Here is a 27970-nt window from a genome sequence, read left to right as displayed (position 1 = left end):
TTCATATACTCCCCATCTCCTGGGGACACAGGAATCCTGGATCCTGACATCCCACTTTCAGATATCTCTCCTCTTGCGTTTCTCTGGACCACAGTGCCCTTTGGGTCACAAACTCAGAGCTCAACTGGGTGCTATGTGCAAATGTTTGGGAAACAGGCAGGCCCAGAGGAAGCCAGTTGGGTTGGGAGCTGAGGCCTAGAAAAATCCTTGTTTTTATGCAGTAAAACCCCACAACAACAAAAACCAAGAAATAGTATAATAGCTACCTTTTATTGAGCACCTACTTGTGCCAGGCACTTTACATACATCTGTACTTATAATTCCCACAATATCCTGGGAGGTAGGCAATATCATCACCATTTTACATATGAGGAAACTGAGGTTCAATAAGTGTAAGCAGCTTGCTTAAAATCACACAGCTTATAGACAAGTGGTAAAATCAGCACTCAAGATAGACATCTGTGAGTGCCCCCAAACTTTCATTAGGCATTCTTCACACTAGGGAAATAGAGGGGGTAGAGGAGTGGACAAAAGGATGCATTCTTTAGGGGTTGAGGGAAGCTGAGCCCTGCCCTGTTTCCTACCTCCCCGCTCTGGTAAGCCACTTCTTCAGACTCAGCTGCAAAGTCAGGGAGATTTACTCTGGCTGAGGTTGCTCTTCTTAGAGAGGGAAAATGGCTGAAACGAAACACCTTACCCTGTATGTGTATTTACAGGTGTCGATGTGCAAATGTAGTTCACGTGCCAAAGCACACTACCATCAGAAAAAGAACACCGCTCGCTCCCTTTTACGCCACACCCCTGCCATGTATGCAGGGAGTGAGGCAGCTGAGAAATCTTGAAAGCGCTATTTATTTCCTGCTATAGTCCCAGAGACATCAACCAGAAGAGGGCCAGATCAACAATCAAAACCTCAAATTTGCTTCCTGTCCCCTCCTTCCAGGCTCATCCAGCTTCAGAAGTATTGTGTTCATTCCATAGATCCAGGAACACATGGTGCCTCTCTCTCTCTCTCTCTCTCTCTCACACACACACACACACACACACACACACACAGGTTCTTGAATTAAGGCACCAAGTTGGGCCTGCATGGCCTTGCAAGTCCTTGCCCATTAGGCCATGGCCCTGGTCCAGGGCTGAGCCCATGTGTTTACATAGATGGGTAAGTGCAGCATTAGGAGTCTCTTCACAAATGAGGGACAACAATGATGGCTCAGTGCTGTGCCCAGTCCTTCTATCCTCTGGGATGGGACCTCCATCCTCCTTGTCTGTTGGCCAGACACCTCCATCCCATCTCCTTAGCTGGGGTAGGACCAGGTCAACACATTTCAGGTGAGTGCTGGGAACTCGGGGCCTGGCTTCCAACACCAAGAATGTGCCTTTCTAAGTGTGGCAGGGAGCTATTTGGGGACATTAAAAGGATCAAGTCCCAACCTCAGGACAAAGATGGCCATTCAGGCCAGGACGGACAGTAAGGTTTCTCTCTGTGCTTTTAAAACACAATCATGTGTAATAGGAAGATAGCTGGCATTTTACCTCAGAGTTCTCTCGCTCCCACCTCAGAAAGAGGTTTCTGCAGACTGCAGTGAGCATGGAGGGAAAGAGTGTCTTTAGGATTGTGCGTTGAAATGGGAAGTTGCTTCAGCGCCCCCTCACCTGGCCCTGCAGGAGCTGGCTAGAGCACATTTATGTCAGCACCCACTTAGTGGGAACTGCAGAGGTGGGACCTTCCTGGGGATGCACGGTGTGGTTGTGATGGAGGGTTAAACGCCTGCATGAAGACAGAGGTTAGGGCTGTGGGATTCCTGGGTCCTGGGTTGTGTCAGGATGCCCAGATGAAGTAGGCAACCTCATCCAGGTCCACGGGGTAATCAGTAAGCAGCACGGGGGTTTTGTCAAAAAGCTCGCCCTTATAGCTGCGCCACTTGCCTGCAGGCAGGTAGACGTCTCGCTCCTGCTTGCCTGGCTCCAGTACTGGAGCCACCAGCAGCGTGTCTCCGATAAGGAACTGCGAGTCGATGCGGTGTGCTGTCTCATCGCCTGGCGCAATCCACCAGAGGGGGCGCACGATGGGGTCGCCTGTGTCGGTGACCTCACCAGCCAGCTCAAGCAATAGCGGCGCTACGAGTGAGGCCCTAAGCGCTGCAAACTTGTGCGCGATAGCCACCACTTCGGCGTCATATTGCCAAGGTGGGACTGAGAACTGCATAGCAGGCATGAAGGCGGCCACCTCCAGCCAGCGAACATATAGCTCACGCTCCGGCACTTCGCTACCACCCACTGTGCGCTCAGACACTGCATTTCCACCCACCATATCGGGCAGGATGAATGGGTAGCCCAGCATGCTGACGGTGAGCACCGCGGGGATGAGCGAGCGCAGCCCCAGATCATAGCCCCACACCGAGTCGCGGTCCACTAGACGGAAGAAGCACGAGATGTTCTGTGACTGGTAGCCCACGCGAACCTCTGCCAGAGAGAAGAAGGGCAGTGCCATTTCAGTGTAGCGTCGGCTCCATATGCTGGGGTCAGACAGCGGCCTGTAAGTGCTAAAGTCCCGTGGCAAATAGCTGACCTCTCCTGCATCAAACTTGAAGGAAGCCACAGCATAGCGGGAGCGCAGCCGCCGCAGGTGTCCCTGGAACCAGTCACGAGCCTCTGGGCGTGTGAAGTCCAGCACCGCGCCGATGCCATTCCACCAGCGCACAAGCGCGGGCAGCCGGCCAGTGGGTTCGCGTACGAACAGCTCGCGTTCTACACCCTCACCAAAGCACGATGAGTTGTAGTTCACAAACGGGTGAACCCAGAGCGTGACGCGAAAGCCGGCGTCGCGCAGACGGCGAAACATGTCAGTGGCATTGGGGAACTTGGCCTCGTCGAAGTCGAAGTCTCCATAGGCAGGTGTGTACATGTCATCTATTTCCAGGTGGCTGCTGTTGAATCGGTGCTGGCGGATCTGCTGGGCGAAACGTTGCACTTTGTCCTGGTTCACGGCACGCCCATACAGCACCCACGTGGACCAGATGGGGTCCCTGAAGGCCTCGGGTGCTGGCACCCTTGACGGTTTGTTGAAATAGCGTCGAACCATGTATTTGTGGATTGAAGTAACATCAGAGCCGACACATACACGGTAGCTGAGCTCTGGTGCTGCGGAGCGGCCAGCAGGTGGCTTGTAGGGCGTGTCATGGTAACGGGCCTGCAGCCGCAGCGAGCGTTCGGTGCCGTTCCAGCCCAGGTGGAAGGGCACTGAGTCGTTGACCTTGATGGCAGCCGCACGCGATGACAGCCAGTAACGTTCGAGGATGCCTCCAAATGCGGCGTCAGAGGAGTAGACATCACTGGTGACAAAGGGCTGTGGCTCCTGCTGGCCATCCAGGCGGATAGGCCAGTGCTGGGTCCTCATCTCAGCACCGCCGTACCAGTGTGCCGCTGCATCGCCCAGGAACATGGCGTGTTCCACCGCGCGCCCTGGAGCTGCCTCCTCCCAGCGCACACGGTAGCACATGACCGTGTCCTTGGGCCTTACAGTCTGGATAAAGAAGTGCAGCGGGCGCCCATCTGCTGTGCGAGAACAGCCGAGCAAGGCACCGTCGCGGCTGCAGGAGTCAAGGTCCAGCATGCCTGAGCGGAAGGCCAGTCGGAAGACTTGCTCACCCTTCTGGTTGCGGATGGAGAAGCCGCCTCGATTGAGGTCCAGCAGCTCCGCACGCAGGCGTTCTGCTTTGCGTAAAGAGGCACTGTAGTAGCACCAGGCCACCACTGCCGCCAACACCAGCAGCAGCCCCAGCACCGCGGAGCCTAGCAGTGGTTTCAGCTCTTTGGACGGCTTGGGCTTGGCAGGCGAGAAGTTATCAGGCAAGAAGGTGTACATAGCTGCACCTGCGGTGGCCTTGGGACTCTTATGGTCTGTGTGGCTCCCAGGGCGGCGGCGGGGATAGGCTTGGCTCTTCTCCTGAGGGTTCTGGGGCATCAGCCCCCAGTTATGGAAGGAGTGGGCAGTAGGACCACCCAACAAAGCGCATCTGAACCTGGCCTGCCTGATTCTGGAAGGGGAAAGAGAGAAGTAGAACTGAGCTTTCTCATTCCATAGTATCTCCCTTTGCTGCAGCAAGAAAGAAGAGGTGTATACTTTGGAGAGGTTGTATTACTGGGATGTAAGGTCTGGGACTAAAGGCTTGACCCTTAACAGAACCATCTGTCTGTATCTTACCCACTCTTTCTCATGAGCCCAGTTTTTGACAAAATTAGTCAGGACTCTGAATGGGGAGGAGCAGATGGCATACATCCCCATTTCCCTGGTGGAAGAACAAACCCAGGCAGGGTCAGGGAGCTGTCTAGACTCACAGAATTAGTCAGGCCTCCCTGGATCACACATGGATGCAGTTCAGGCTGAAGAGAAGAGGAGGGATCTGGAGAGCGCCATGGTGGGAGAGGGAAGATAATCCAACCAGCTCCTTCAGACCTTTAACTGGGCAGTAGGCTGGCTTTCCTGTCCCCAGAGGGGGAGAGGAGAGAAGGGGGAACATCTCAGGCATGGAATTTAATCTTGAGTCAAAAGTCAGATTAAATCTAGAGATTAGAGAAGATACCCAAAGCCAGCCTCGGTCTTGGGCCTGCTTTGGAGAGAGGCAGGGTTGAGTCTGGACATTAGGGCTGGGGTAAAGAGTCTTGCCTGGGGGCCATGGTGACTTCTCAGACCACCCTTTCTTTGCTCTCTCAAATTCCACCCTGTTCTCAGTAATTGATCACCAAGTCCATTTCTCTGCCAACCTTCCTGCTCTCTCCTCCTGGCAACACATCTGTTGGCCAGCTACCTCCTGGATGTGTCTCTACCACTCACTGACTCTCCTGCTGCCCCTGCCCTAGTTTGGGCACTGTCATTTCTCCCCTGTATCATTGCAGTACTTTCCCCCTAGACCTCCCTGCTTCCAACTTCTTTTTCCCCCAATGCCTTCTGCTTACAGCAACCATGGTGATCTTCTTAAAGCACTTATGAGACTATATCTCCTCCTAGTTTAGAGAGCTGCTCATGACCCCCAGGATTAAATTCAGAAGTGTAAACTTTGCAATCAAGAGTTAAGGCATGTCATGGTCTCATCTGCTTTCTGATTCCATTTCCAGGCAGGCCTATCCTGTGACCACAAAACTCATTCCTTTCCTTTTTTTTTTTTTTTTTTAATTTTTTTTTCAACATTTATTTATTTTTGGGACAGAGAGAGACAGAGCATAAATGGGGGAGGGGCAGAGAGAGAGGGAGACACAGAATCGGAAACAGGCTCCAGGCTCTGAGCCATCAGCCCGGAGCCCGACGCGGGGCTCGAACTCACGGACTGCGGGATCGTGACCTGGCTGAAGTCGGACACTCAACCGACTGTGCCACCCAGGCGCCCCAAAACTCATTCCTTTCCTAATCTAAATCCTTCAGCCATATGCCCTAGGAAGTTTTGCCTAGCCACACTGGGCCAATGTCTCTCCTTAGCCTATCAGACACCCCCTACTGCACTACATACACTCTCATACAGTGTATGCTAAACACACAGATATGACTGCAAAAAAAACCCACAAAAAACAAAAAACAAAAAAACACACACACAAAAAAACACCAAAAACCAACCAACCAAACAAAACCCATAGACTTGGGGGGAGGTGTGTGTCCCAATCTGCTACTCAAGGCCACTGACCCTTCCTATCTCAGCCCTCAGGGCAGAGTTCAACAAAGAAATAGCACCCGCTAGGTGCACACACAGACATACACAGTGCCAGCCAGCTGCCCACCTGTTCCAGCTGGGAGGAAGTAGAGAGGGAGACTGGCAAATAGTAATTAGTCTCCTCCCAGATGCCAGTGTCTGTCTCAAAGTCCTCAGCTATTTCCAAGGAGATGCCAGAACTGCTCAGGGTCCTCAACTCCCCCACCTCTCCCATGAAGAAACTGTCAAGAATGACAGGTACAGACCAGAATTTGATCCCAGATGTCAATATACAGCTCCCTGCAATCTCCCCTCCCCTCCAGTGAGGTGTTGCCTCAGGACCTCATTCTCTGTGCTCCCTCCCCCCAACTCCCTAAGCTGGTCAGTTCCAGCTGGTCTGGAACAGCCTCTTACTCTCTTTCTCTCATCCCACACAACTTAGCTTTCAAAACTTCCCAACACCAATATGGACTTCCCTTCCTGTAGGAACAGGTTAGAAAAGCCCTCCTGGAGAATGAACACAGTAGCCTTTAACTGATGCCCTCAAGCTAAGCAAAACCCAAAGAAGTACCTCCTGTACATTTATATTCATTCATTCATTCATTCATTCATTCATTCAGGACAATCAAGGCCCCCTTCTGGGCACTGAGGGAATAAGGGGAAAGGGTCCATATCTGAAGAGGACAGAGAACAGGGTGAGGGCATCCTTAAAACTTTCATATTAAATCAGCCTATCTCATTACACCTGGAGGCATAGAAAGGCCACCAAGATGACCTCAAAAGCCCTTTCCAACAGGTTCTGAGAATCTTAATGTTCTAGGATTCCAAGGTTTTGTGTGTGTGTGTGTGTGTGTGTGTGTGTGTGTGTGTGTGTGTGTGTGAAGAACAGGAACCTACAGGCCTAGGCACCCACTCCATGCAGGCCCTGTAATGGTCTCCCAAATGCCACCACAGCATCCAACTCTAACAATAATACTGAACAAGAAGCATAGCTATAGTGCCTATTCTACAGATGAAGAAACTTGCCCAAACAGAAGAAAGAACTTGTTTGAAGTCACCAGGTAGCAAGGTTGCCTAATACAAAATCCCAGCTTAACCCTCCACAGCATAATTTTCAAGAGATGGGAGATAATGGTCCGACTGGCTGTCTGAATGCAGCAGAGGAAAGGAGCTTTGTGGGCCAGAGGGTGGGACAGGCTCCCACCCACTCAGGTGAGTTTGTGCACAGTGAAGCCTATCTTCTCAAGGACTGATGCTGCTACTTGCTCCAGGAAGGCTACTTGGGGGTAGGAAAGGGGCAATTTTAATGGCATCTGGTATCGGGGCTGTGAAGGAGGAACTATGGTTCCTGTGTTAACAGCGTTAGAGACCCCTGTAATCTGCCGCCTCCGCCATCTGGCCAACCACAGGCTAATGCCAGCAGGTGGGGTCTGACCTAGCCAAGCCTTTCCCCACTTGACACTCAACCTCAGTCTTGGCCGCCGGCCCTTGGCCGGATCTGAGGGGGAGGGCCCGGCCTGGCCCCAAAGAAAGGAGGGCATGCCAAGTTGAGTCGTTTGCCCAACATAATTCCATGGGGGGGGGGGGGGGGCTTGGGGGGAGGGATGTCAAAGGCAACTCGATCCCGCCCATCTCCTTGCCCTCCTCAATGACAGGATCCGAAGGGATCGAGTGACTGCGCCTACAGCTTGGAATACTCCAACCCCACCCCAGCGCTACAGCTACAGTGCCGGAAGGGACAGAATGAGGTCTAGGGGCCAGCCTCCCGCTGGGAACCGCGGCTTGAGGAGGGGCCCAAGTGTCCAAACTCGCACCCCCTACTCATTAGTAGGAGCTAAAGTTCAGGAAGTGTGCTTCCTCAACACCCCCCCCCCCAAAGTCCCACCGCTGGGCTCACTCACGGCAGTGACCCCAGAAGTCACTGGGGGTGAAGGGAGGCTCCCGAAGATTCCCTCCACGCTAGCCGGAGTTGCGCTGCCACCGCACAGCGTGGGGCTCTGCCAAGCTGGGAAACAGCTGAGGCCCTCCTCGGGACCCGCCCTCTTCCTGCTCGGCCACGCCCCGGTCGTTCCGTTTCATTTCGGGCTTCGGAGTCCAGCCCCGCCCCTGGTGCTCGATCCCTCTGCCCACATTGTCACGCGGACATAAGGCCCCACCCCTTAGCCCCCACCTTTCTTCTACTGTTTTGTGCCCACCTCCGGGCAACTCTGGAGGGCCACCAGCCGGAGGTCTCCCGGCTCCGCCCCTTGCCTTCAGGCCCGCCCCCGCCGGGCAGTTGCTTACCGCATTCAGGCGGGGCTCTGCCCTAGGCCTTCTGGGAAATGTAGTTCTGGAGGAAGGAAGGAGCAGTTGTAGACTTGGGATTCTTGCACTTCTAGGCTAAATTTGGGATGTGTATGAGGAGAAACGAGCCACAGGGTAAAGGGGCAGGGTTGGCTCTTGGGATTCTTTCCCCTCCAGATTTGGGCAGGTGGAGGCCATCTCGGTATAACGCTCTCACTAGCTCTCCATGTGGAAAAAATTTCCCATATGGAAACAATTCATATAGAAAAAGGGTAGCGGAGTTCCGGGAGGATCTCAGAGGCTCGGTGCAGGAAGGATCCTATTAAGGACCCAACGGGAGGAGGTTGGTTCCACCAGCCGGGAGGCCCAAGTTGTTGGTTCCCACCGGACCAGTAATGTCTGAGGTTGGGGACATCGGGATTTTGCAATTCCCCCTCTGCCCTCTCCCGCCCTCCGACACCCCATGGTGGCAGCCGTTAGAAATGACCGTGCTGTGAGGTGATGGACGTGACCCGCCACACCCCTGCTCCGAGGAGGAGTTGGGTGCAAAAATGCTAAAGATCCCAGAGATTCCAGAACACCCCACCCCTTACTTCTAGAGGGACAGAGAAACAGGGCTTTGCTTTGTAGTTTGAAATTTCTTAGTCATGAAACCCTCTAATGTTATGTTTTGGACCTTTGGACTTGGGTAAGGCAGGGCAGTAAGGGTGTCTGGACATAGACTTTTGGGGGACTGTGATGGAGACTCTGGGAGAAGAGATCAAAGCTTTGGGTATAGGGATAGGTCTCTGACTGCAGAATGGAAGATTCTGGGTCCACTGAGATGTGGCAGTGAGGGAACATCTAGGTTTGGGAGATACTGAAGAAATGTCAGCTGGAGGGACCTCCTGGGTGTGAGGTCCTTGCGCCCTCCCTGCATGGCTAGGTAGACCCGTTAGTTTGGGTGGAGGGGAGATCACCAGCTGATGTTATCTATCAGGAGGGCACTCAGGGCCACCCAAGAGAAACACTGAGATGGGGGCAGGGAGGGCTCAGGGCAGGATGACTGAGAAACTACAGCTCAGAGGGGGCTTGGCAGAGGCCTGAGTGACTGGCTCCTAACTGCCAGATCCTGCTGGGTAAGGATGCAGGAAGAAGCCTCTGGGGTGAAGAGTTTATTTACTGCTCAGCCCCCTTGTCCCCACCAGCCTGGGCTCTACCAGCAGTGGCAATCAGGATAGGTTTCAGACACAAACTCAGGGTGAATGACATAGTTGTTTCTTTGGGGGCCACCGGTCTTCTTGAAGTGACTTGTGTCCCATCTGTGGGGAGAAATGGGTCAGTTATTTTAGACCCTCATAGGTCTGATTCCAATTCTCAGTGCTAACTGTGTCCCAACATTTGCCCCTAATACTGCCCCATGCTCTAACACTGACCTCCTGATCTTAGATTCTATTGTTAAATTTCTGATTCCCAATACACACTCCCTGACATTAATTTCTTATCTTCAATCCCTGAACCTAATGCTTTGATCTCTTGAGTCTAAGCCCCACTGCCAACCTGTGGACCCTTCCATGCCAGCCTCCGTGCCCTCTCATGGGGTTCTCCATTCCCTTGCCAGCTTTGACGTCCCCATGGTACTAGCGCCCCCTGGTGGTATCTTCCAATCAGTGCATCGCAGCGGACAACTGTCTCCGCGGTCCTCGCTGCGCTAAGCGCATTTGCAATGTGTTTCCTCCAGACTTACCTAAGGTTCGGACAAGGGTAGTATGACGGCGGGGGAGTTATAACAGCACATTGCATTCCGGGCCGGTGCTCGCAGGGCGATACACCCCTGGAAGAGGAAGTGTTGGGCAGGAGGACGTCGGGCCTTCTGATTTAATCCTATTCCCAACCCCACACCAAGGTTCCTAGCAGCGCTTCAGGTGTCAGTCCTATGGCTCGGAGATCCTCCCCTCCTGCCTCTTGGCCTTTCAAGACCCCACCGAAGGAAGCATCACCTCTGGGAAGACATCTGAAAGTCCCTATCCTCGTTAGGCCTCGTTTCTGCCGCCCAGGCTGGGCCATGGAGCACGGTGGACTCTGGGGAGGGCTGGGCTCCAGTCGTTGAAGACCTGGGAGCCCCGGGATCCTCTCCACTGAAGGGCAGCTATTCCAGCATTAACGGCATTTCTAAGGCTCAGGAACTTTCTCGCTCCCCCCGCCCCTCTGCCCTTGTGAGGGATGAGATTCAGCCTTGCACAATGAATCAGACTCTCTGGGAAAGGGCTGGGGGCGGGGAGGGAATCACCAGGGGTTAGGAACAGGATCCAGGACCCACCCCCCCTTCCTCTCCCAAGCTCTCTAAGACCCCCAGCGGACTTTGGAGTTCTCCCAGACTCAGCCCGCTTCGACTGCCATCTGGTGCAGGGAGAAGGCTGCGCTGCAGTTAAGGTTGTAGCTGAGCTCTCGGGCCTGTTTCCTCAACAGTAACACGCTAAGTTGTCCACTTTCAGAGGTGCTCCGAGGTCAGGGCCCCTCTGGTAATGCGGTTACTATTTCCTTGCTCACAGAACACGGAGCAATGACCCTGCCCGTTGTCGACAGTGACCAAGACCCAGGAACACAAGCCACTTTTTTGAGCATACATGGCACTCCGCAGGCTAGAACCTGCATCTCCAGGACCTGGTATCCAGATAGGGAACGAAGTGTGGGAAGGGGATGCGACCGACTGGTGTGCAGAGGGTTTCTTCCTCAAAACAAAACAAAACAAGACAAACAAAAACAAAAAACAAACAACCCTCCGCCCCCCAACCCCACAACCTTCCGGGTGGGGCCTCTAGAACAGGTACAGGAGCCAGGTTGACCTTGAGCCCAGTTCGGGACGGATAGGGCCAGGAACTGGGGGAATCTTCGTGCAGGTTCTCTGGTCTCAGGGCTCAGCTCAGGCCCTGGGGCCGGAGGGCAGAACAGGACAGGGCCCTGTACGGGTTAGAGGCGGCTGCAAGTGGGGTAGGGTCTGGCATAGGGGTAGGGCAGAGCTAGAAATGGTGAGGGATAGGGCACGCACAGCTGCGGTAAACTGGACCCCCCGGGGGGCGGGGCTTGTTCGGGAGCGGGGCCCGTCTAAGGCTGGAGCTGCCCAGCGAACCTTACAGTCGGCTGCTCTGCGCACAAAGGCCAGTGGCGGCGTTCCGTGCAGGGTGCTCTGGTCACGTAGTAGTCCATCCCGCGTAGACAGTAGTGGCGGCCTGAGCAAGAGCTTTCATAACCCTGGAAGGGCAGGCGGCCCGGCAGCGGGTCCACGCACCCGCATCGGCGAGTGATCTGCGGCAGCCGCTGGTTCCGTGACAGCGAGTTCAACATATTCACCACCACCTCACGCTCTACGTCCGCGGCCCCAAGCCCAGGAGACCCAGATACAGAGTTACAGGAAAGGGAAGAGACAGGGTCAGAGACAGGAAGAGATGGAGACAAAAACAGGGACAGGTAGAGACAGGATTACACCCTCTATAGAACCTTTATCCTCTGCTCAGTCCCCTAGGTCCCATCCCACCGTCCTTCTGGTCTACCCCACCACCGACCACCATCTGTTACCGTAGGCATTGAGTCGTTCCGGCTTAGGAGGGCACTGCAAGGGCATTCCTCGAACAGCTGTCTCCATTCCAGCCTCCTGGAAGTGGCACACATGGTACCTCAAACTCTGACCTGGAAAGGTTCCTCCTTTTGGGGGTCCTCCCTGAACCTCCGGACCAGTTCCAGGCCATGTCTTCTCCTGCCCTCCAGATGATCCCCTACTGTCCCAGGCTCTGTTTAGGACTGTCACCCGGCAATGCATTTACTCTGCTTCCGGGGAGGGGAAGGGGAGGGAAGGAAGTGGAGCTGTAGGTGGACAGGTCTGGACCTGGACCTCTGGCAACCCTGCCTCAGCCTTTGCCTTTGATTTTACCTCTCTTTGTCTAGCTTCTGTGTGGTTGTGTCTCGGTGTGTCTCTAATTGAGGAGAGGGAGTGTCAATACTACAATATTGCCTGTCCATCAGAATCACTTGGAGAACTTGTGAAAAATTCTGATTCTTGAGGAAGTTCTGATTCACAAGTGTTCAGTAAACCCGAGCTCAGCCATCAGCCTACAGTTGAGAACCTCTGCTCTGGCCTCCCATCCTCTCAAATTTCCTCTTTCCTCCGGCCTGGGCTCCTTCCTATCTCCTTAGAAGACTCTTCTGTATCTATCTACACTGCCACTGGGTGGCCTTGATCTCCCTCCAATTCCCATGCTCACATCATAAAGGAGAGGAGAGTGGAGCAGGTCATTGACTTCTTGGCTAGACCTTGTGGGAAGGGGCCAGGTGGTAAGTTTCAGGAAGGTAGCAAGTCAGGGAGTGCACACTAGTTGTGTCCCCACAGAGCCCCACCAAAGTTTGGGATCCAGGGGACCAGGAGTTTTTCACACAGGTCCATTCCTGGGCTCCCTTGTCCCCTAGAAGATACAAACCCTAATTTCACACTTGGGAAAGAGCCCTGGAACATTGCTGGTGGGAAAGGGATGAGGAACTAATTGGTCACTGTGGTTTATTTTCTTATTTTTTATTTTTTTACATTTTTTAAAAGTTTATTTATTCTTGAGAGAGAGAGAGAGAGACAGAACATGAGCAGGAGAGGGGCATAGAGGGAGGAGGAGACACAGAATCCAAAGCAGGCTCCAGGCTCTGAGCTGTCAGCACAGAGCCCGACGTGGGGCTCGAACTCATGCACCGTGAGATCATGACCTGAGCCAAATCCGGACGCTCAACCCACTGAGCCACCCAGGCGCCCCGTCACTGTGGTTTAAAAGGGGAGGGAGGTGTGTGTCCCAGACCCCAGGCATCTGGGTTGGTCACAGTAGATACCTTAGGTAGCTGGGGAAGGCATGTGGTATATTTGTTCCAGCTGGTACAGTTGTAAGGTCCCATCCTCCATGTGTTATACTGGTCACCACATAGGTAGTATGGGTTGCATTTGTCTACTTGATCATAGGGGTAGAGACATAAGACATTGTTATTCCTTATTCTACCCCAGGATCCAGGTCTCCCTAGATGTTTCTCCTCTGATCCCCAGCACAAAGCTGGACTCTTACTAATATCCCTCAGGCCAGTCAAGACCAGCCTGTCCCCAGATTTGGACACTGAGATGTAGGCCATTTTTCACCTAAGCCAAGCTCCTGAGTGGGGTCTGGATCCTTTGAGCTGATCACTTTGCATCCTGGCACCACCCTTTCTGAATCAGCCAGCCTGAAAATGGATCCTTCTCCCAATTCCTCCCTCTCATCTTCCACATCCAGGCTCCAAAATTTGCTTATTCTGCATCCTTAAAATCACTTGAATCTATCCCCTCTTCCAGTCCCCCATGATCTCACCTCTGTATCTCTTCAGTACCATAAGCAGGAGACAATATCATGTCGTGATTAATAGAATGAACTCCACAGACATTTGGGGTTCAAATCTCAGCTCTGCCAAATATTAGCTCTATATGACCTTGACTGAATTAATTAATTTCACTGTGTCTCAGTCTTCTCAATTTTAAAATGGGGTAATAGTACGATATACCTCACAGGGTTGTTGTGAGATTTCAGTGAGTTAATATATGTAAAAAGCTTGGAACAATGCCTGGTACATAGAAAACTATTATTACAATTAGCCTACTAACCTCCCTGTCTCCTCTTGAAATCCTAAATCCAATCTCTACATAGATTTTCACAAATGAAAATCAGACCAAGACACTTCTCTACCTAAAAATCCTTCAAAGCCCCACTCACGCAGTCATCTAAGTCTATCCTAAAGGCCATCTGTGATCTACTACCCTAACACTCTGAAAGAACACATGTGAGAGACACCAGGGAAGGAGGTGTAGGAGCCCTAGAGGAAGAGCAGGTGTGTTTATGAGTGGGACAGTGTGTTGGGATTTGGAGTTCTGGATTGGTGAGTTGGAAATACTAAGTTTGAGGTGTTGGGGGACATTCAGGTAAAGTTGACTATAATCCGATGGAGAGTGGAATTCTGGTGAGAAGTCAAGGATAGAAATAAAGAGAGTTGTCGTTTAAGACATTGTTAGATAAAATGGTCTTAGGAGAGGAGTAAGGAGAGAAGAGGGCTTAGATTAGCACCCCGAGGAACCCCACATTTCCAGGATGGGGGGATAAGAGACCCAGGCAAATGAAGCATCAGAGAAGCTGAGGAAGGAAGGAATTTCAAGAAGGAAAGAGTGGTCAGAGACTGACATGCATAGTGTAGGTCTCATAAGGTAAAAATTGAAAAGTCCCATGGATGTGGTAATTAGAACTACACAAGAGCAGTTTTAATGTTTGAGTGTAGGAGATTCAGACTCCCAATTTCAACTGGATAAATATTTATCATCAATTAATTCAATAAATACTTATTAGGCCTGATGGTGTTCTAGATGGAGGGCACAAATGTAAATGAGACAAGACTCTGGTTTTTGGAATGTACGGGGAGACCTCATAAACATCTAACCAAATGGGAAAGATAATTTGTCATAAGGTGTAAGAAGGAGTGAGGAAGTAGAGACACCGAGTGTAGACTATGTTTCCAAGAATCTTAGTTGAGAAGGGGAGGACTAAGAGAATTTTTAGGAAGGAAGGGATTAGAAAAGGCTTCCGGTTGGGGGGAAAGAGGTGTGCTAGGGCAGAGAGATGCAGCAGAGATGGGGACAGTGATAGAAGAGGGTCACTAAGAAGATGGGAAAAGATGGCACTCGAATATACCTGGAGGGATTTGTTTGGAGGAGGTTAATACTCCCTCCATCTCTCTAGGGATAAGACCCAGGCATCTTCTGGTTTTTTGGCACAGGTATGAAACTCCCAAAAGGCAGGGCCTGGGTCTCCTCCTCTAGGGTCAGGAATAGGGTCAGGAACAGGGTCAGGTCAGGTGGTTGGGAGTCAAGCTGGGGTGGAGGTGATTGGAGAAGCCCAGATTATGGGTGAGGATAAAGTTGATATGGGATCAGGGTGGACATCAGGATCCAAGTTGGACTAAGGTTAAGGGTCATTGTTGAGGTCACTGAGTGGGGTCAGAGTTGAGTAAGGGGTGAGGACCTACCTTCCTCTTGACAGAGCCAGTATTTCTCAGGAAAGTAGGGGTGGCCTGCTATGGAACTCTTATAGCTGTAGTCCTGCACAGCACATTTGACCATCTTCTGCAGGGCTTCAGGATCCACGTGGCGCTGCATAGTCTGAGTCAGGCCCTGGGCAAAGGGAGAGGGGGAGGAAATAGCTAGGTTCATACAGGCTCCAGCCTTGGTGTCCTGCTGGACTCAGATACAGCCCCTATTGAGAAAGTCAGCCCAGGTGGGTCAACACTCCTCCCTATGCTAGAGGGATCCTCATGCCAGTCTTGGCCCCCTCTGCATAGTTTTTTTTTTGTTTGAATTACACTTTGCTCCTTTCTTTCTATCTAAGGCTCAGGCTTGGAGCCAGGCATTTGTCCTCAGAGTGCTTTTCTGATGTTCTCATTTCTTTTTCTTGACTGGGAGATCTTTAAGGGAAGAGCTGGGTATTTCTGTCCTCATTCTTCCAGACTGTGTGCTATCTGGGAGCAGGGCCTGGGTGTCCAACAGACCAATAGACCCCTGGTATAACCTGGAGCCTCAGGAAAAGCTGGCTGTCCTTGGATCCAGCCACCTTATGCAGGTATTTTGGGCAGGGAGTGCTCTCTGGAAATCTGGCACCTTGAAGGATATGTAGGATGGGGCTGGAAGGACACCTAATTTAAAATTGAATTCCCTGACTCCAACTTGACCCTGAGTCTACTGTGGCTCTGATCTTGACACTGATATTACCCTTGACCCTGACATTCACTTTGCCCTAGTCCTTATCCTACCCTGACCTTTTTCCTCCTCTTGTTTGAGGCCCTGGGTCCCTCTGCTTCTTGGGGTTTACCTCATCTTAGTCTTATCTCCTACAACCCTCCCAAACCCTCTCCCAAACCCTTGTTTGGCTAGATCTATGGAATTCCTGATTAAGACCTACCTTTGGGGTTCCCTTGTTCTCAGCTGAGGGCAGAATACCAAGTTAGTTGTGATACAATAGATCTCTGCAAGCAGCTGTATGAAAAGGCAGCTGGGTTACAGAGGTGGGACAATCAGCAAAGTCAGAGACCAGAAAGGACTTCCTAATAGTGGGCAGCAAGGTGCTGGGATGTGGTGGAAATAGTGGAAAGCAAGGTGCTGGAAATGTGTACCCACATTTCTCCCTTATGATATGAAGGGCAAAGTCTTCTCTTGGCCAAGATTAGACCTGGTGTCCCTATTTCCCTGAAAACCTTGCAGCTGAGGGGTTTCTTGGATCTCTGTGCCCAGCTGAGGTTTTGTTTTGTGGGCAGACCCCTGCACAGTCGTACTCCATATGAGTAAAAGAGCCCCATGACTTGGCATTCCCCTGACCTTTATACACACATACATACATACATGCACACATACAGATGTAGATCTATACAATCATACACACACACATACACACACAGAGTCATTTAAAAGAACTCATTGACATTATCAATTTTCCCTCAGAGGCTTTACTCAGATGTCTGTATTTTTTTATAGAACCATTTAAATTTTTCCCATTGATTTTTTTAAAATTTTATTTTTTAAAATTTATATCCAAATTAGTTAGCATATAGTGAAACCATGATTTCAGGAGTAGATTCCTTAGTGCCCCTTACCCATTTAGCCCATCCCCCCTCCCACAACCTCTCCAGCAACCCTCAGTTTGTTCTCCATATTTATGAGTCTCTTCTGTTTTGTCCCCCTCCCTGTTTTTATATTATTTTTGTTTCCCGTCCCTTATGGTCATCTCTTTTGTCTCTTAAAGTCCTCATATGAGTGAAGGCATAAGATTTTTGTCTTTCTCTGACTAATTTCACTTAGCATAATACCCTCCAGTTCCATCCACGTAGTTGCAAGTGGCAAGATTTAATTCTTTTTGATTACTGAGTAATACTCCATTATCCATTCATCCATCGATGGGCATTTGGGTTCTTTCCATACTTTGGCTATTGTTGATAGTGCTGCTATAAACATGGGAGTGCATGTGTCCCTTCGAAACAGCACATCTGTATCCTGTGGATAAATGCCTAGTAGTGCAATTGTTGGGTCGTAGGGTAGTTCTATTTTTAGTTTTTTTGAGGAACCTCCATACTGTTTTCCAGAGTGGCTGCACCAGCTTGCATTCCCACCAACAATGCAAAAGAGATCCTCTTTCTCCACATCCTCACCAACATCTGTTGTTGCCTGAGTTGTTAATGTTAGCCATTCTGACAGCTGTAAGGTGGTATCTCGGTGTGGTTTTGATTTGTATTTCCCTGATGATGAGTGATGTGGAGCATTTTTTCGTGTGTCGGTTGGCCATCTGGATGTCTAATTTGGAGAAGTGTCTATTCATGTCTTTTTCCCATTTCTTCACTGGATTATTTGTTTTTTGGGTGTTGAGTTTGATAAGTTCTTTATAGATTTTGGATACTAACCCTTTATCTGATATGTCATTTGCAAATATCTTCTCCCATTCTTGTCAGTTGCCTTTTAGTTTTGCTGATTGTTTCCTTCGCTGTGCAGAAACTTTTTATTTTGATGAGGTCCCAGTAGTTCAATTTTGCTTTTGTTTCCCTTGCCTCCAGAGACGTGTTGAGTAATAAGTTGCTGTGGTCAAGATCAAAGAGGTTTTTGCCTGCTTTCTCCTCGAGGATTTTGATGGCTTCCTGTCTTAAATTGAGGTCTTTCATCCATTTTGAGTTTTTGTGTATGGTGTAGGAAAGTGGTTCAGGTTCATTCTTCTGCATGTTGCTGTCTAGTTTTCCCAGCACCACTTGCTGAAGAGACTGTCATTATTCCATTGGATATTCTTTCCTGCTTTGTCAAAGATTAGTTGGCCATATGTTTGTGGGTCCATCTCTGGGTTCTCTATTCTGTTCCATTGATCTGAGTGTCTGTTCTTGTGCTAGTACCATACTGTCTTGATGATTACAGATTTGTAGTATAGCTTGAAGTCTGGGATTGTGATGCCTCCTGCTTTGGTGTTCTTTTTCAAGATTGCTTTGGCTATTTGGGGTCTTTCCTGATTCCATATCAATTTTAGGATTATTTGTTCTAGCTCTGTGAAGAATCCTGGTGTTACTTTGATAGGGATTGCATTGAATATGTAGATTGCTTTGGGTAGTATCAACATTTTAACAATATTTGTTCTTCCTATCCAGGAGCATGGAATCTTTTTCCATTTTTTTTGTGCCTTCTTCAATTTCTTTCATAATCTTTCTATAGTTTTCAGTATATAGATTTTTCACCTCTTTGGTTAGATTTATTCCTAGGTATTTTATGGTTTTTTGTGCAACTGTAAATGGGATCGATTCCTTGATTTCTCTTTCTGTCACTTCATTGTTGGTGTACAGGAATGCAACCGATTTCTGTGCATTGATTTTATATCCTGCCACTTTGCTGAGTTCATGGATCAGTTCTAGCAGTTTTTGGTGGAATCTTTTGAGTTTTCCATATAGAGTAACATGTCATCTGTGAAGAGTGAAAGTTTGACCTCCTCCTGGCCGATTTGGATGCCTTTTATTTCTTTGTGTTGTCTGATTGCTGAGGCTAAGACTTCCAATACTATGTTGAATAACAGTGGCAAGAGTGGACATCCCTGTCTTGTTCCTCAGTTTTTCCCCATTGAGGATGATATTAGCGTTGGGTCGTTCATATATGGCTTTTATGATCTCAAGGTATGCTCCTTTTATCCCTACTTTCTTGAGGGTTTTTATCAAGAAAGGATGCTGTATTTTGTCAAATGCTTTCTCTGCATCTATTGAGAGGATCATATGGTTCTTGTCCTTTCTTTTATTGATGTGATGAATCACGTTAATTGTTTTGCGGATATTGAACCAACCCTGCATCCCAGTTATAAATCCCGCTTGGTCGTGGTGAATAATTTTTTTTTATGTATTGTTGGATCCGGTTGGCTAATACCTTGTTGAGGATTTTTGCATCCATGTTCATCAGGGAAGATGTGTGTATTTTTGATTGTATACTCATGTTTATGAGTGGGAGACTAAAAAAGCTTACTGGAGGCTTTGAGCTGTGGGTGGGCTTTATCAACCATGAGAATCATTGTAGGATGGCTTGGCTAAACTACTTTTGTCAAATTCTGTCAGTATCTGTAGGTCTTTCCTCTTGGGCTGATCAGATCTTTCAGAAGAGACTCAATCTCTGGCCTGCAGGTGGTGACCTAGGCTGCCAGTGTTCTGAGAACCTAGTGGAGAAGAGAGGTGCTGGGGGTTTTAGGATTCAGTATGTAGAGGTTCACCTGTTTTCAATATGGTACCCTGCTTTCAACTGGGCCTGAGATCCTCACCAAAAGATAAGCCTTCTAACTTTTGCAGAGGTGGGGCAGGCAGTCACCCCATGGCATGGAATAGAAGAGGGGATTAGTGGGTTTAGCTGGGTTTTTTTTTTTTTTTTGAGAGAGAGAGAGAGAGAGGTAGAGGGGCAGAGGGAGAGAGAGAATCCCAAGCAGGCTCCATGCCCAGCACAGAACCTGAAGTGGGGCTCAATCCTATGACCCTGGGATCATAGCCTGAGCTGAAATCAAGAGATGCTAAGCCAACTGAGCCACCCAGATGCCCCGGGTTTAACTGCTTCTTAAATGGCTTTCAAAACATCCTTATTTTAGCCTTGGTTCTTTCCCATCTTCAGTTACAGAGAAGCCTAGTATTACCAATTCCTGAGCTTTTTTGAAAATTCTGCAGTTTTAATTTGAATTATGTCTTGTGTTCCCTTCTGCTGGCTTGGATTCCGCTTTCTCAGATCTGCTGTCAGGTACTACTTATTTATTGTACTTTCAAGCCTCTGAAATTTTGCTACCATTGTCCCTTCTGTCTCTTACTACTCTTGTGAATTTATGTGTTAAACTCCATTTACAGGAGTTTTAGAGAGTTTCAGGAGAGAGTCAAAATACATATGTAAATTTTAGCCCAGACAATTATAGTTGTATATTCCATGTATTAATCCTTTGTCAATTACATGTTGCAAATATTTTCTTTCTGTGGCTTGTAGCTTCATTTTCTTTATAGTGTCTTTTAATGAACAGAAGTTCTTAATTTTAACATATATGAATTTATTAATCTCTTCCTTTATGTAGTACTTTTGTAACTTAAGAAATACAATCATACTCTAAGATAATGGAGATAATGTCCTATATTTTCTTCTAAAAGCTATAGTTTTACTTTCTATATTTAAGCCTTTAATCTGTCAGGAATTGCTATTGAAGTTGGGTGTGAGTTAGGAATCAGTTTTCTTTTTATCCATATGGACAACTGATTGTCTCATTGAATAGTCTATCTCTCCCCCATCCACTGATTTGTAATGCTACCCCAAGTGTGATATATCTTTTCCCATAGCTTTACTTTCAATCATCTCTGTTGTATATCGTTCCCACATATATTTATATATGGCTCCGTATCTGATCTGTTTCATTCTCTATCAATCAATTTGGCTGTCCCTACAGTAATACTATGCTTTATAAATTTCTATAGCTTAGTAATAATACTACTTTCTGATTGGGCAAATCTCCTCCTTCTTTGGTGTGTTTTAGTTATTTCTGGGGCCTCTGCTTTTCTCTATAAATTTCAATTTTTAAAAAAGTCATCTCTATACCCAAGGTGGGATTTGAACTCATGACCTCAAGATCAAGAGTTGTATTCTCTACTGACTGAGCCAGACAGGCACCCCTCTATAAATTTTAGAAACAGCTTTTCAAATTCTTCAAAAAATACTGTTGAGAATTGCTTTGAATTTTTATGTTGGTCATTCTTCCAATCCAAAAACATGTTATACTTCTCCATTTATTTATATTCTTAAGTATTAAAAGTTTTATATTATCCATATAGTTTTATACACAGATTTATTTCTACTTTTGTTTCTTCTTGCTAGAATGATATACATATATGTATGTATCTGTGTATATATCTTTTAATTTTTATTTAGAAATATTTATTTTTGAGAGAGAGAGAGAGAGAAAGCATGAGTGAGGGAGGGGCAGAGAGACAGGGAGAGAGAGAAGCCCAAGCAGGCTCCACACTGTCAGCACAGAGCTTGATGGGGGCTTGATCTCATGAACGGTGAGATCATGATCTGAGCCAAAATCAAGAGTCAGATGCTTAACCTACTGATCCACTCAGGCACCCCTATATAGATATATATTTTAAATTATGCTTCCTGGGGCTCCTGGCTGCCTCTGTAGGAAAAGCAAACCACTCTGGATCTTAGGAAAAGCAAACCACTTAAGAGATTACTTAAAATGAATAAATACATGAAAATTTTTAAAAAATAAAATAAAATAAAATAATGCTTTCTAAATATTTGCTGTTGATGTAAAGAAATGTCAAAAAAAGAAATGTCATTGACTTTTTATCTTATATTCACCCAACTTTCTAAATTCTTATTCTAATAATACAACTGTATCATCTGTAAATAATAAGGTTTTTGTATTCCTTTCTTACCTTTGCATCTTACATGGTATTGTTTTCCAATATACAACTTATCTCATGTTGTTTTCCAAATTTTGGCTCTTTTCTTAAATTTAACAAATTAAAAATCACAATTATTTTCATTGACATTGGTTGCTTAAATTTATCTTATGTTTACTAATTTCTTAGCTCACCATTCTTTTTTGCATCTCGGACCTTCCTTATGTGATTACTTTCCTTCTCCCCAAAGTACGTCCTTTAGAAGTTCTTTTATTACAGGTCTGATGGTAGTAAACACTTTAGTTTTTGTTTGCCTGTAAATATCTTTATCTTACTTTTATTCTTGAAAGGAAGAGAGTTTGAAAATAATTTTTCTCTGCCTGTTTTTAAGGTCATCTCTTAAGCTGGTGTTACGAAGTTCCACTGTGAGGTACCAGAGTGTGAATATCCTTTTATTTAATTCTATATCTGTGGATTCATTTCTTTCATTAGTTCTGGAAATTTTGGAGCCTTTTTCTCTTCAGATAATGCCTATTCTCCTTTCTGCTCCTTCCTTCTGAGACTCTGAGTAGATGTGTATGGGATCTTCTTCTGTCTTTTCATATTGCTTAATGTTTCTTTTATATTTTTTTAACACTGGGTCTCTGTGCTGCATTCTGGGAAATTTATTTTGCTCTTTCATTTCACTGACATTTAAAAACATTTCTTTTTGAATTCCAGTTAGTTAACATGCAGTGTTGTATTATTTTCATGTGTACTTTATAGTGATTCAACAATTCTATATATCACCCAGTGCTCATTCCAACAAGTACACTCCTTAATCCCTATCATCTATTTAACCCATCCCTCAACCCACCTCACCTCTGATAACTATCAGTTTGTTCTCTATAGTTAAGAGTCTGTTTCTTGGTTTCTCTCTCTCTCTCTTTTTCCCTCTTTGCTCATTTGTTTTGTTTCTTAGATTCCACATGAGTGAAACCATGGTATTTGTTTTTATTTCACTTAGCATTATACCCTCTAGCTCTATCCATATCATTACAAATGGCAAGGTTTCACTCTTTTTTATTGGCTGAATAATATTCCATTGTGTGTATATATATATATATATATATACACCATATCTTCATTCATCAGTCGATGGACACTTGGGCTGCTTCCATATCTTGGCTATTGTAAATAATGTGCTATAAACATAGAGCTGCACGTATCCCTTTGAATTAGCGTTTTTGTATTCTTTGGGTAAATACCTAGTAGTGTGATTGCTGGATCATTGGGTAGTTCTATTTTTAATTTTTTAAGGAACCTCTACAGTGGCTGTACCAGTTTGCATTCCCATCAATGGTGTCAGAGGGTTCTCATTTTTCCACATCTTCACCAACCCCTGTTGTGTCTTGTGTTGTTGATTTTAGCCATTCTGATAGGCGTGAAGTAATAGCTCATTGTAGTTTTGATTTGCTTTTCCCTGATGGTAAGTGATAATGAACACCTTTTCATGTGTCTGTTAGTCATCTGTATGTCTTCCTTAGAGAAATATTTGTTCTTGTCTTCTGCCCATTTAAAAATTGGATTATTTCTTTTGTGGGTGAGTTTTAAAAGTTCTTTATATATTTTAGATATTAACCCTTTATTGGATATGTCATTTGCAAATACCTTCTCCCATTCTGTAGATTGCCTTTAAATTTTTTTAAATTAAAAATTAAAAAAATTTTTTTGAAAAGTTTATTCATCTACTTTGAGAGAGAGAGCTGAGGAGGGGCAGAGAGAGGGGGAGAGAGAGAATCCCAAGCTGGCTCCACACTGCCAGTGCAGAACTTTACTCAGGGCTTGATCCCACAAACTATGAGATCATGACTTGAGCCAAAACCAAGAGTCTGAAGCTTAACTGAGTCACTGAGGCATCTCCTGTAAGGTTTCCTTTTAGTTTTGTTGATTGTTTCCTTGTCATGCAGAAGCTTTTTATTTTGATGTAGACCTAATAGTTTACTTTTGCTTTTGTTTCCCTCACCTCAGGAGACATATCTAGAAAAAAATTGCTACAGGCAATGTTAGAGGTTACTACCTGTGTACTCTTCTAGGATTTTTATGGTTTCAGGTCACACATTTATGTTTTAATCCATTTGAACTTTTTGTGTATAGAAAGTGGTACAGTTTCTTTCTGTTCCATGTTGATGTCCCATTTTCCCAACACCAGTTGTTGAAGAGACTTCCATTTTCCATTGGATATTCTTTCCTGCTTTATCAAAGATTAATTGACCATATAGTTGTGAGTTTATCTCTGGGTTTTCTATTCTGTTCTATTGTTTTGTGTCTATTTTTGTGCCAGCACCATACTGTTTGGATTACTACAGCTTTTTAAAAAATGTTTATTTACTTTGAGAGAGATAGAGCCAGCACAAGCAGGGGGAGGGGCAGAGAGCTAGGGAGAGAGAGAATCCCAAGCAGGCTCCACACTGTCAGCACAGAGCCCAACGTGGGGCTTGAACCCACGAACCATGAGATCATGACCTGAGTCGAAATCAAGAGTCAGTCAACCAATGGACTGAGCCACCCAGGTGCCCCTGATTACTACAGTTTTTAATATAATTTGAAGTCTGGAATTGTGATGCCTCCAGCTTGGTTTTCTTTTTTAAAATTGCTTTGGCTATTTGGGGTCTTTTGTGGTTTCATACAAATTTTAGAATTGTTTATTCTAGTTCTATGAAAAATGCTGTTGGTATTTTGATAGGGATTGCATTAAATCCTGCTTTGGATTGCTTTGGATAGTGAAGACATTTTAACAATATTTGTTCTAATCCATGAGCATGGAATGTCTGTTTCTGTCATTTCATTGATGCTCTTCAACTGTGTCTAATCTGCCCTTTGACCCATCCACTGAGTTTTTGGTTTTTTATTTTTATTTGAGTTTTTGGTTTTAACACGTATATTTTTTATTTCTAAAATTTCCATTTGGTTCTTTTTTACATTTGTCTGGTCTTTAAAAAATATAATCACTTGTTGCTTGCTCATTTTGATGATTTCATTTTTTTAATGATTTTTTTAATGTTTATTTATTTTTGAAGGAGAGAGAGACAGAATGTGAGTGGGGAAGGGCAGAGAGAGAAGGAGACACAGAATTCGAAACAGGCTCCAGGCTCTGAGCTGTCAGCACAGAGCCTGATGCAGGGCTCGAACTCACGAGCTGTGAGATCATGACCTGAGCTGAAGTAGGGCACTTAACTGCCTGAGCCACTCAAGCGCCCCATCACATTTTATTTTTAATATTTCATAATAATTATTTTGTATTCTTTAACTGTTAAGGCAATATCTGAAGTCCTTGGTGGTTTTAGTCTGTTATCTGTTGTTTCTGCTGTCATATGGTGGTTTGTTTCCTTTTATCTCTTATTGTGCACTCAGATTTGATTGACTTTACTCTGAAAGATATTTGGAAGCCTACATTCAGGATATTTTCCACTACAGAAGATATACATTCATCATGTGTGCATGTGTGTGTGTATGTGTGTTGTGGGGGAAGGGACCCAGAAATCACTAAATTTTCTGGTTCAGTTTGGAGTTTAAATTTAGTTTCTTCACCTTTCAGCTAGCTTATAAACTCCTGCTTATAGGGCTGATATTGGCATTCATCCTCAGGGCCTCCTTCTAAGTATACTTACCACTCATCTCCATGAGAGTCCAAAACAAAATAAAAACTGTTATGCAAGACCTAGTCGTTTTGAAGCAGGAGGGCCCTTTAGAGTTTCTAGGTCACCATACTACCAGAAGGAGAAGCCTTTCCTTCATTTTTAATCTCACTGCTGTCTGGATTTCACACGTCTCCACTCACTGAAGCTGTCTGGCCAGATTACTAAGGGTTACTATATCCAAGAGATCCACATCTGTGTCGACATTTGACTCTGACCTTTGTCTAATAATGCTGTCTTTGTTGGTTTCTCTTTGGTTTTCCTCCTATCACCCAGTCTCCTTTTATGGCTCTTCTTCCTTTACTTTCCTCTTAAACAATCAATATTCTCTGAAGTCCACCCTTGACCTCCTTCTTACTCTTCCTTGGCAATCTCATTCACTCCTATGACTTTAGCTACCACGGTATGTTGATTTCAAAATCTGTATCTGTAGGCCAAACCTCTTCCCTTTGCTTCACATAAGTATATCCAACTACTCACCAGATATCTCTTGGAAGTCCTTGAATATTTTTGTCCCAAAATGAACTCCAAATCTCTTTTTAATCTGCAATTCCAAATCTCAGTTGATAGAACTCTCCTCCAGTTGCCAGAGCCCCAAACCCAGGAGTATTCCTTATCTGTCCTCTCTTCTTTATATCTAGATGGTGACCAAAAGCTATTGTTCTACTTTTTAAAATTCCCTCCTATTGAATGTCAAAAAGCAGGCAGGCACTCTCATATTTTTCTGATGGGCATGTAAATCATATAACCCTTATTATAGCAATTTGAAGTGTGTATCAAAAGTTTTTGAAGTGTGTATATCATTTCCCCCAACAATTTCATGTTTGAGAATTTATCCTAAGAAAATAGTTGAAGTCTACAGATGTACACAAATGGTTATACTAGCAAAATTTTATAAATAATATAAATTTCCAATAAGATTCCTTAAATATATTTTGGTACATTCATAAAATAAAATACCATAGAGTTATTAAAATGACATTATAGAATATTTTTACACAAGAAAATGTACCTGGATATGTGGTTGTGTGAAAAGGGCAAGATTCAAAATGTTAGTATACAATGTGACACCATTTCCATAAAAGATACTTGCTTCCTGAAAGGGCATATAATAATAAATTAACAATGGTTAATTTGGATAGTGAGATTATAGGCCTTTCTTCTTTGTGCTTGTCTGAGTTATCCCAATTTTCTGCATTGAGCATGTATTTATTTTATAAACATTATTTTAAAAATTCTCTCCTATTAAAAAAATTCCTTTTTCACTGTCACAGTCTCTCCTTATCTCTCACCTATACCCTCCTCCCTCATCCTTCACCGCCTCACTGTGAGCCTAGCCCTGAGCCCCAACTCTGCCTCCAAATCTCCTACCACTGTGGCTCCTCTCACCATAGGCTAGCCTCTCTCTCTGCTCCGGTTCTTAATTCCTGGTGGATCCCTGTCTCTAGGTTGCCCTTTCCCATAACTCTTTTCTGCTGGAAGCCTCCTCCTTCAGTATCTTTTAGTAGACCTGCCCAGGAATGCTTTCCCCTTTCCAGCTCTTGTACCAGTACATCCACTGGGCAACCCTACTTTGTTTCCTTGTTTGCTGAGAGCTCTTCAAAGGCACAGCCTGGGCTTTCATTGTTGTATCCGCATTGTGCCTGGCACATGTAGATACTCACCATTTGTTGGATGGTACACACAGATAAATTCTCTTAAGCAGAGTCACAAGTAGACTCACAGATCTTGTCTCCATTTTGTGAAAGCAGCACAGACCCACTTGACCACTTACCTTCAAGCACAGACATACAGACACAAGAAGATTGTGATACATATTCATGAAAACATGCCTATAGCACATTTCCTGGCATATCCCACAGGCAGCCTTAGGGCCTTTGCATTTTCTGATCACTTTGCCTGGAACCCTATTCTTTGAGCTCTTCACAGAGCTAGTTCTTCTCTCTTATCTTTCCAGTCTCAGTTCAATGTCACCACGAGAAAGAGCTCTTCCATGACCTCTCTATTTAAGTAGTTCTGCCTGGTTACTTTCTATTTCCATTAATCTGTTTATTTCCTACATAGCATTTTGGATAATTTATAAAACTTGTTTATTTCTTGATAATTATCTGTATTTCCCCTCCTCCTCTGTTGGGGTAACAGGGCACCATGAGGGCAGAATTTTGTACTATTTTATATATTATTATAAATTCCATGACTAGGCAAATGAATAAAACACACACACGCGTGTGTACGCACACACACACACACACACACAGCTACAAATAATTACAAACACATAATTACAACCACACACTACCAGTCATTCAGACACACATGACCATACACTCTGGCCTGCCAGCCCACCCAGCCCCCACTTACCGGGGTCACAAACTTGTTGGCTTCCCAGGCCCACAGAGGTGGGTCTTTATAGACCTCCTTGATAGAGGTTGGAGCCCTGTAGGAGTCACTGTAGGTGCTGATGGGGGTCTTGGTCTTACGGGAGAAGAGGAACATAGTGAGGTCTAGGGGATGTCGTGGTGGGCTTTACCTACCAAGGACTCCTGTAAGACATCAGTGACCTCCACAGCCTCCCAGATAGCCCACACCTCCAACCCCGGCAGGTGCCGCTAGCTGCTGTGACCCCTCCTATGGAGGATCTCTCAGCTTCTCTCCCCTACAACCTTCCTGCTCCTACCCCACCCTGCTTTCCCCTCTAGGATGGGCACTGCCCATTATGATATCACCTGGCTCAGCCCCATCCCTGGAGAGATGAGGAGATCCAATTCCCTTCCCACCCCCAGCCTCTTACTGCCTCAAGCCTCTTTATTTATTAATTTATTTAAAAAAATTTTTTTAACATTTATTTATTTTTGAGACAGAGAGAGAGACAGA

At 46.2% G+C, this 27970-nt stretch overlaps 2 protein-coding genes across 10 annotated transcripts; both read right to left on the bottom strand.

The window, feature by feature from the left end:
• Positions 1-268: 268 nt before the first annotated feature.
• On the bottom strand, positions 269-7938 carry MYORG (myogenesis regulating glycosidase (putative)). Of its 2 annotated transcripts, XM_047831167.1 has the most exons (3): positions 7586-7938; positions 4342-4486; positions 269-4040 (listed from the first exon to the last, which is right to left on the bottom strand). In XM_047831167.1, the coding sequence occupies exon 3, from the start codon at positions 3965-3967 to the stop codon at positions 1823-1825; it is 2145 nt and encodes a 714-aa protein (XP_047687123.1). In that variant the 5' UTR covers positions 3968-4040; positions 4342-4486; positions 7586-7938; the 3' UTR covers positions 269-1822. The 2 variants fall into 2 exon arrangements, with proteins under 2 accessions (XP_047687123.1, XP_047687122.1); XM_047831166.1 differs by lacking the exon at positions 4342-4486 and having other exon boundaries at positions 7586-7937.
• A 1167-nt stretch (positions 7939-9105) lies between these two features.
• Positions 9106-27764, bottom strand: CD4H9orf24 (chromosome D4 C9orf24 homolog). Of its 8 annotated transcripts, none has more exons than XM_047831170.1 (8): positions 27631-27764; positions 27458-27533; positions 15018-15162; positions 12813-12928; positions 11523-11598; positions 11077-11311; positions 9694-9780; positions 9106-9268 (listed from the first exon to the last, which is right to left on the bottom strand). In XM_047831170.1, exons 1-8 carry the CDS (start codon positions 27648-27650, stop codon positions 9163-9165), a joined length of 861 nt encoding a protein of 286 aa, XP_047687126.1. In that variant the 5' UTR covers positions 27651-27764; the 3' UTR covers positions 9106-9162. The 8 variants fall into 8 exon arrangements, with proteins under 8 accessions (XP_047687126.1, XP_047687128.1, XP_047687124.1 ...); XM_047831172.1 differs by lacking the exon at positions 27631-27764 and adding an exon at positions 25577-25733 and having other exon boundaries at positions 27458-27502; XM_047831168.1 differs by having other exon boundaries at positions 27458-27764.
• Between the last annotated feature and the right edge of the window lie 206 nt (positions 27765-27970).

This window comes from Prionailurus viverrinus, chromosome D4 (genome assembly GCF_022837055.1).
Source record: "Prionailurus viverrinus isolate Anna chromosome D4, UM_Priviv_1.0, whole genome shotgun sequence".
NCBI lineage: Eukaryota > Metazoa > Chordata > Mammalia > Carnivora > Felidae > Prionailurus > Prionailurus viverrinus.
Note: the sequence above shows the minus strand (reverse complement) of the source record. Positions and strands in the feature narration are given on the sequence as shown.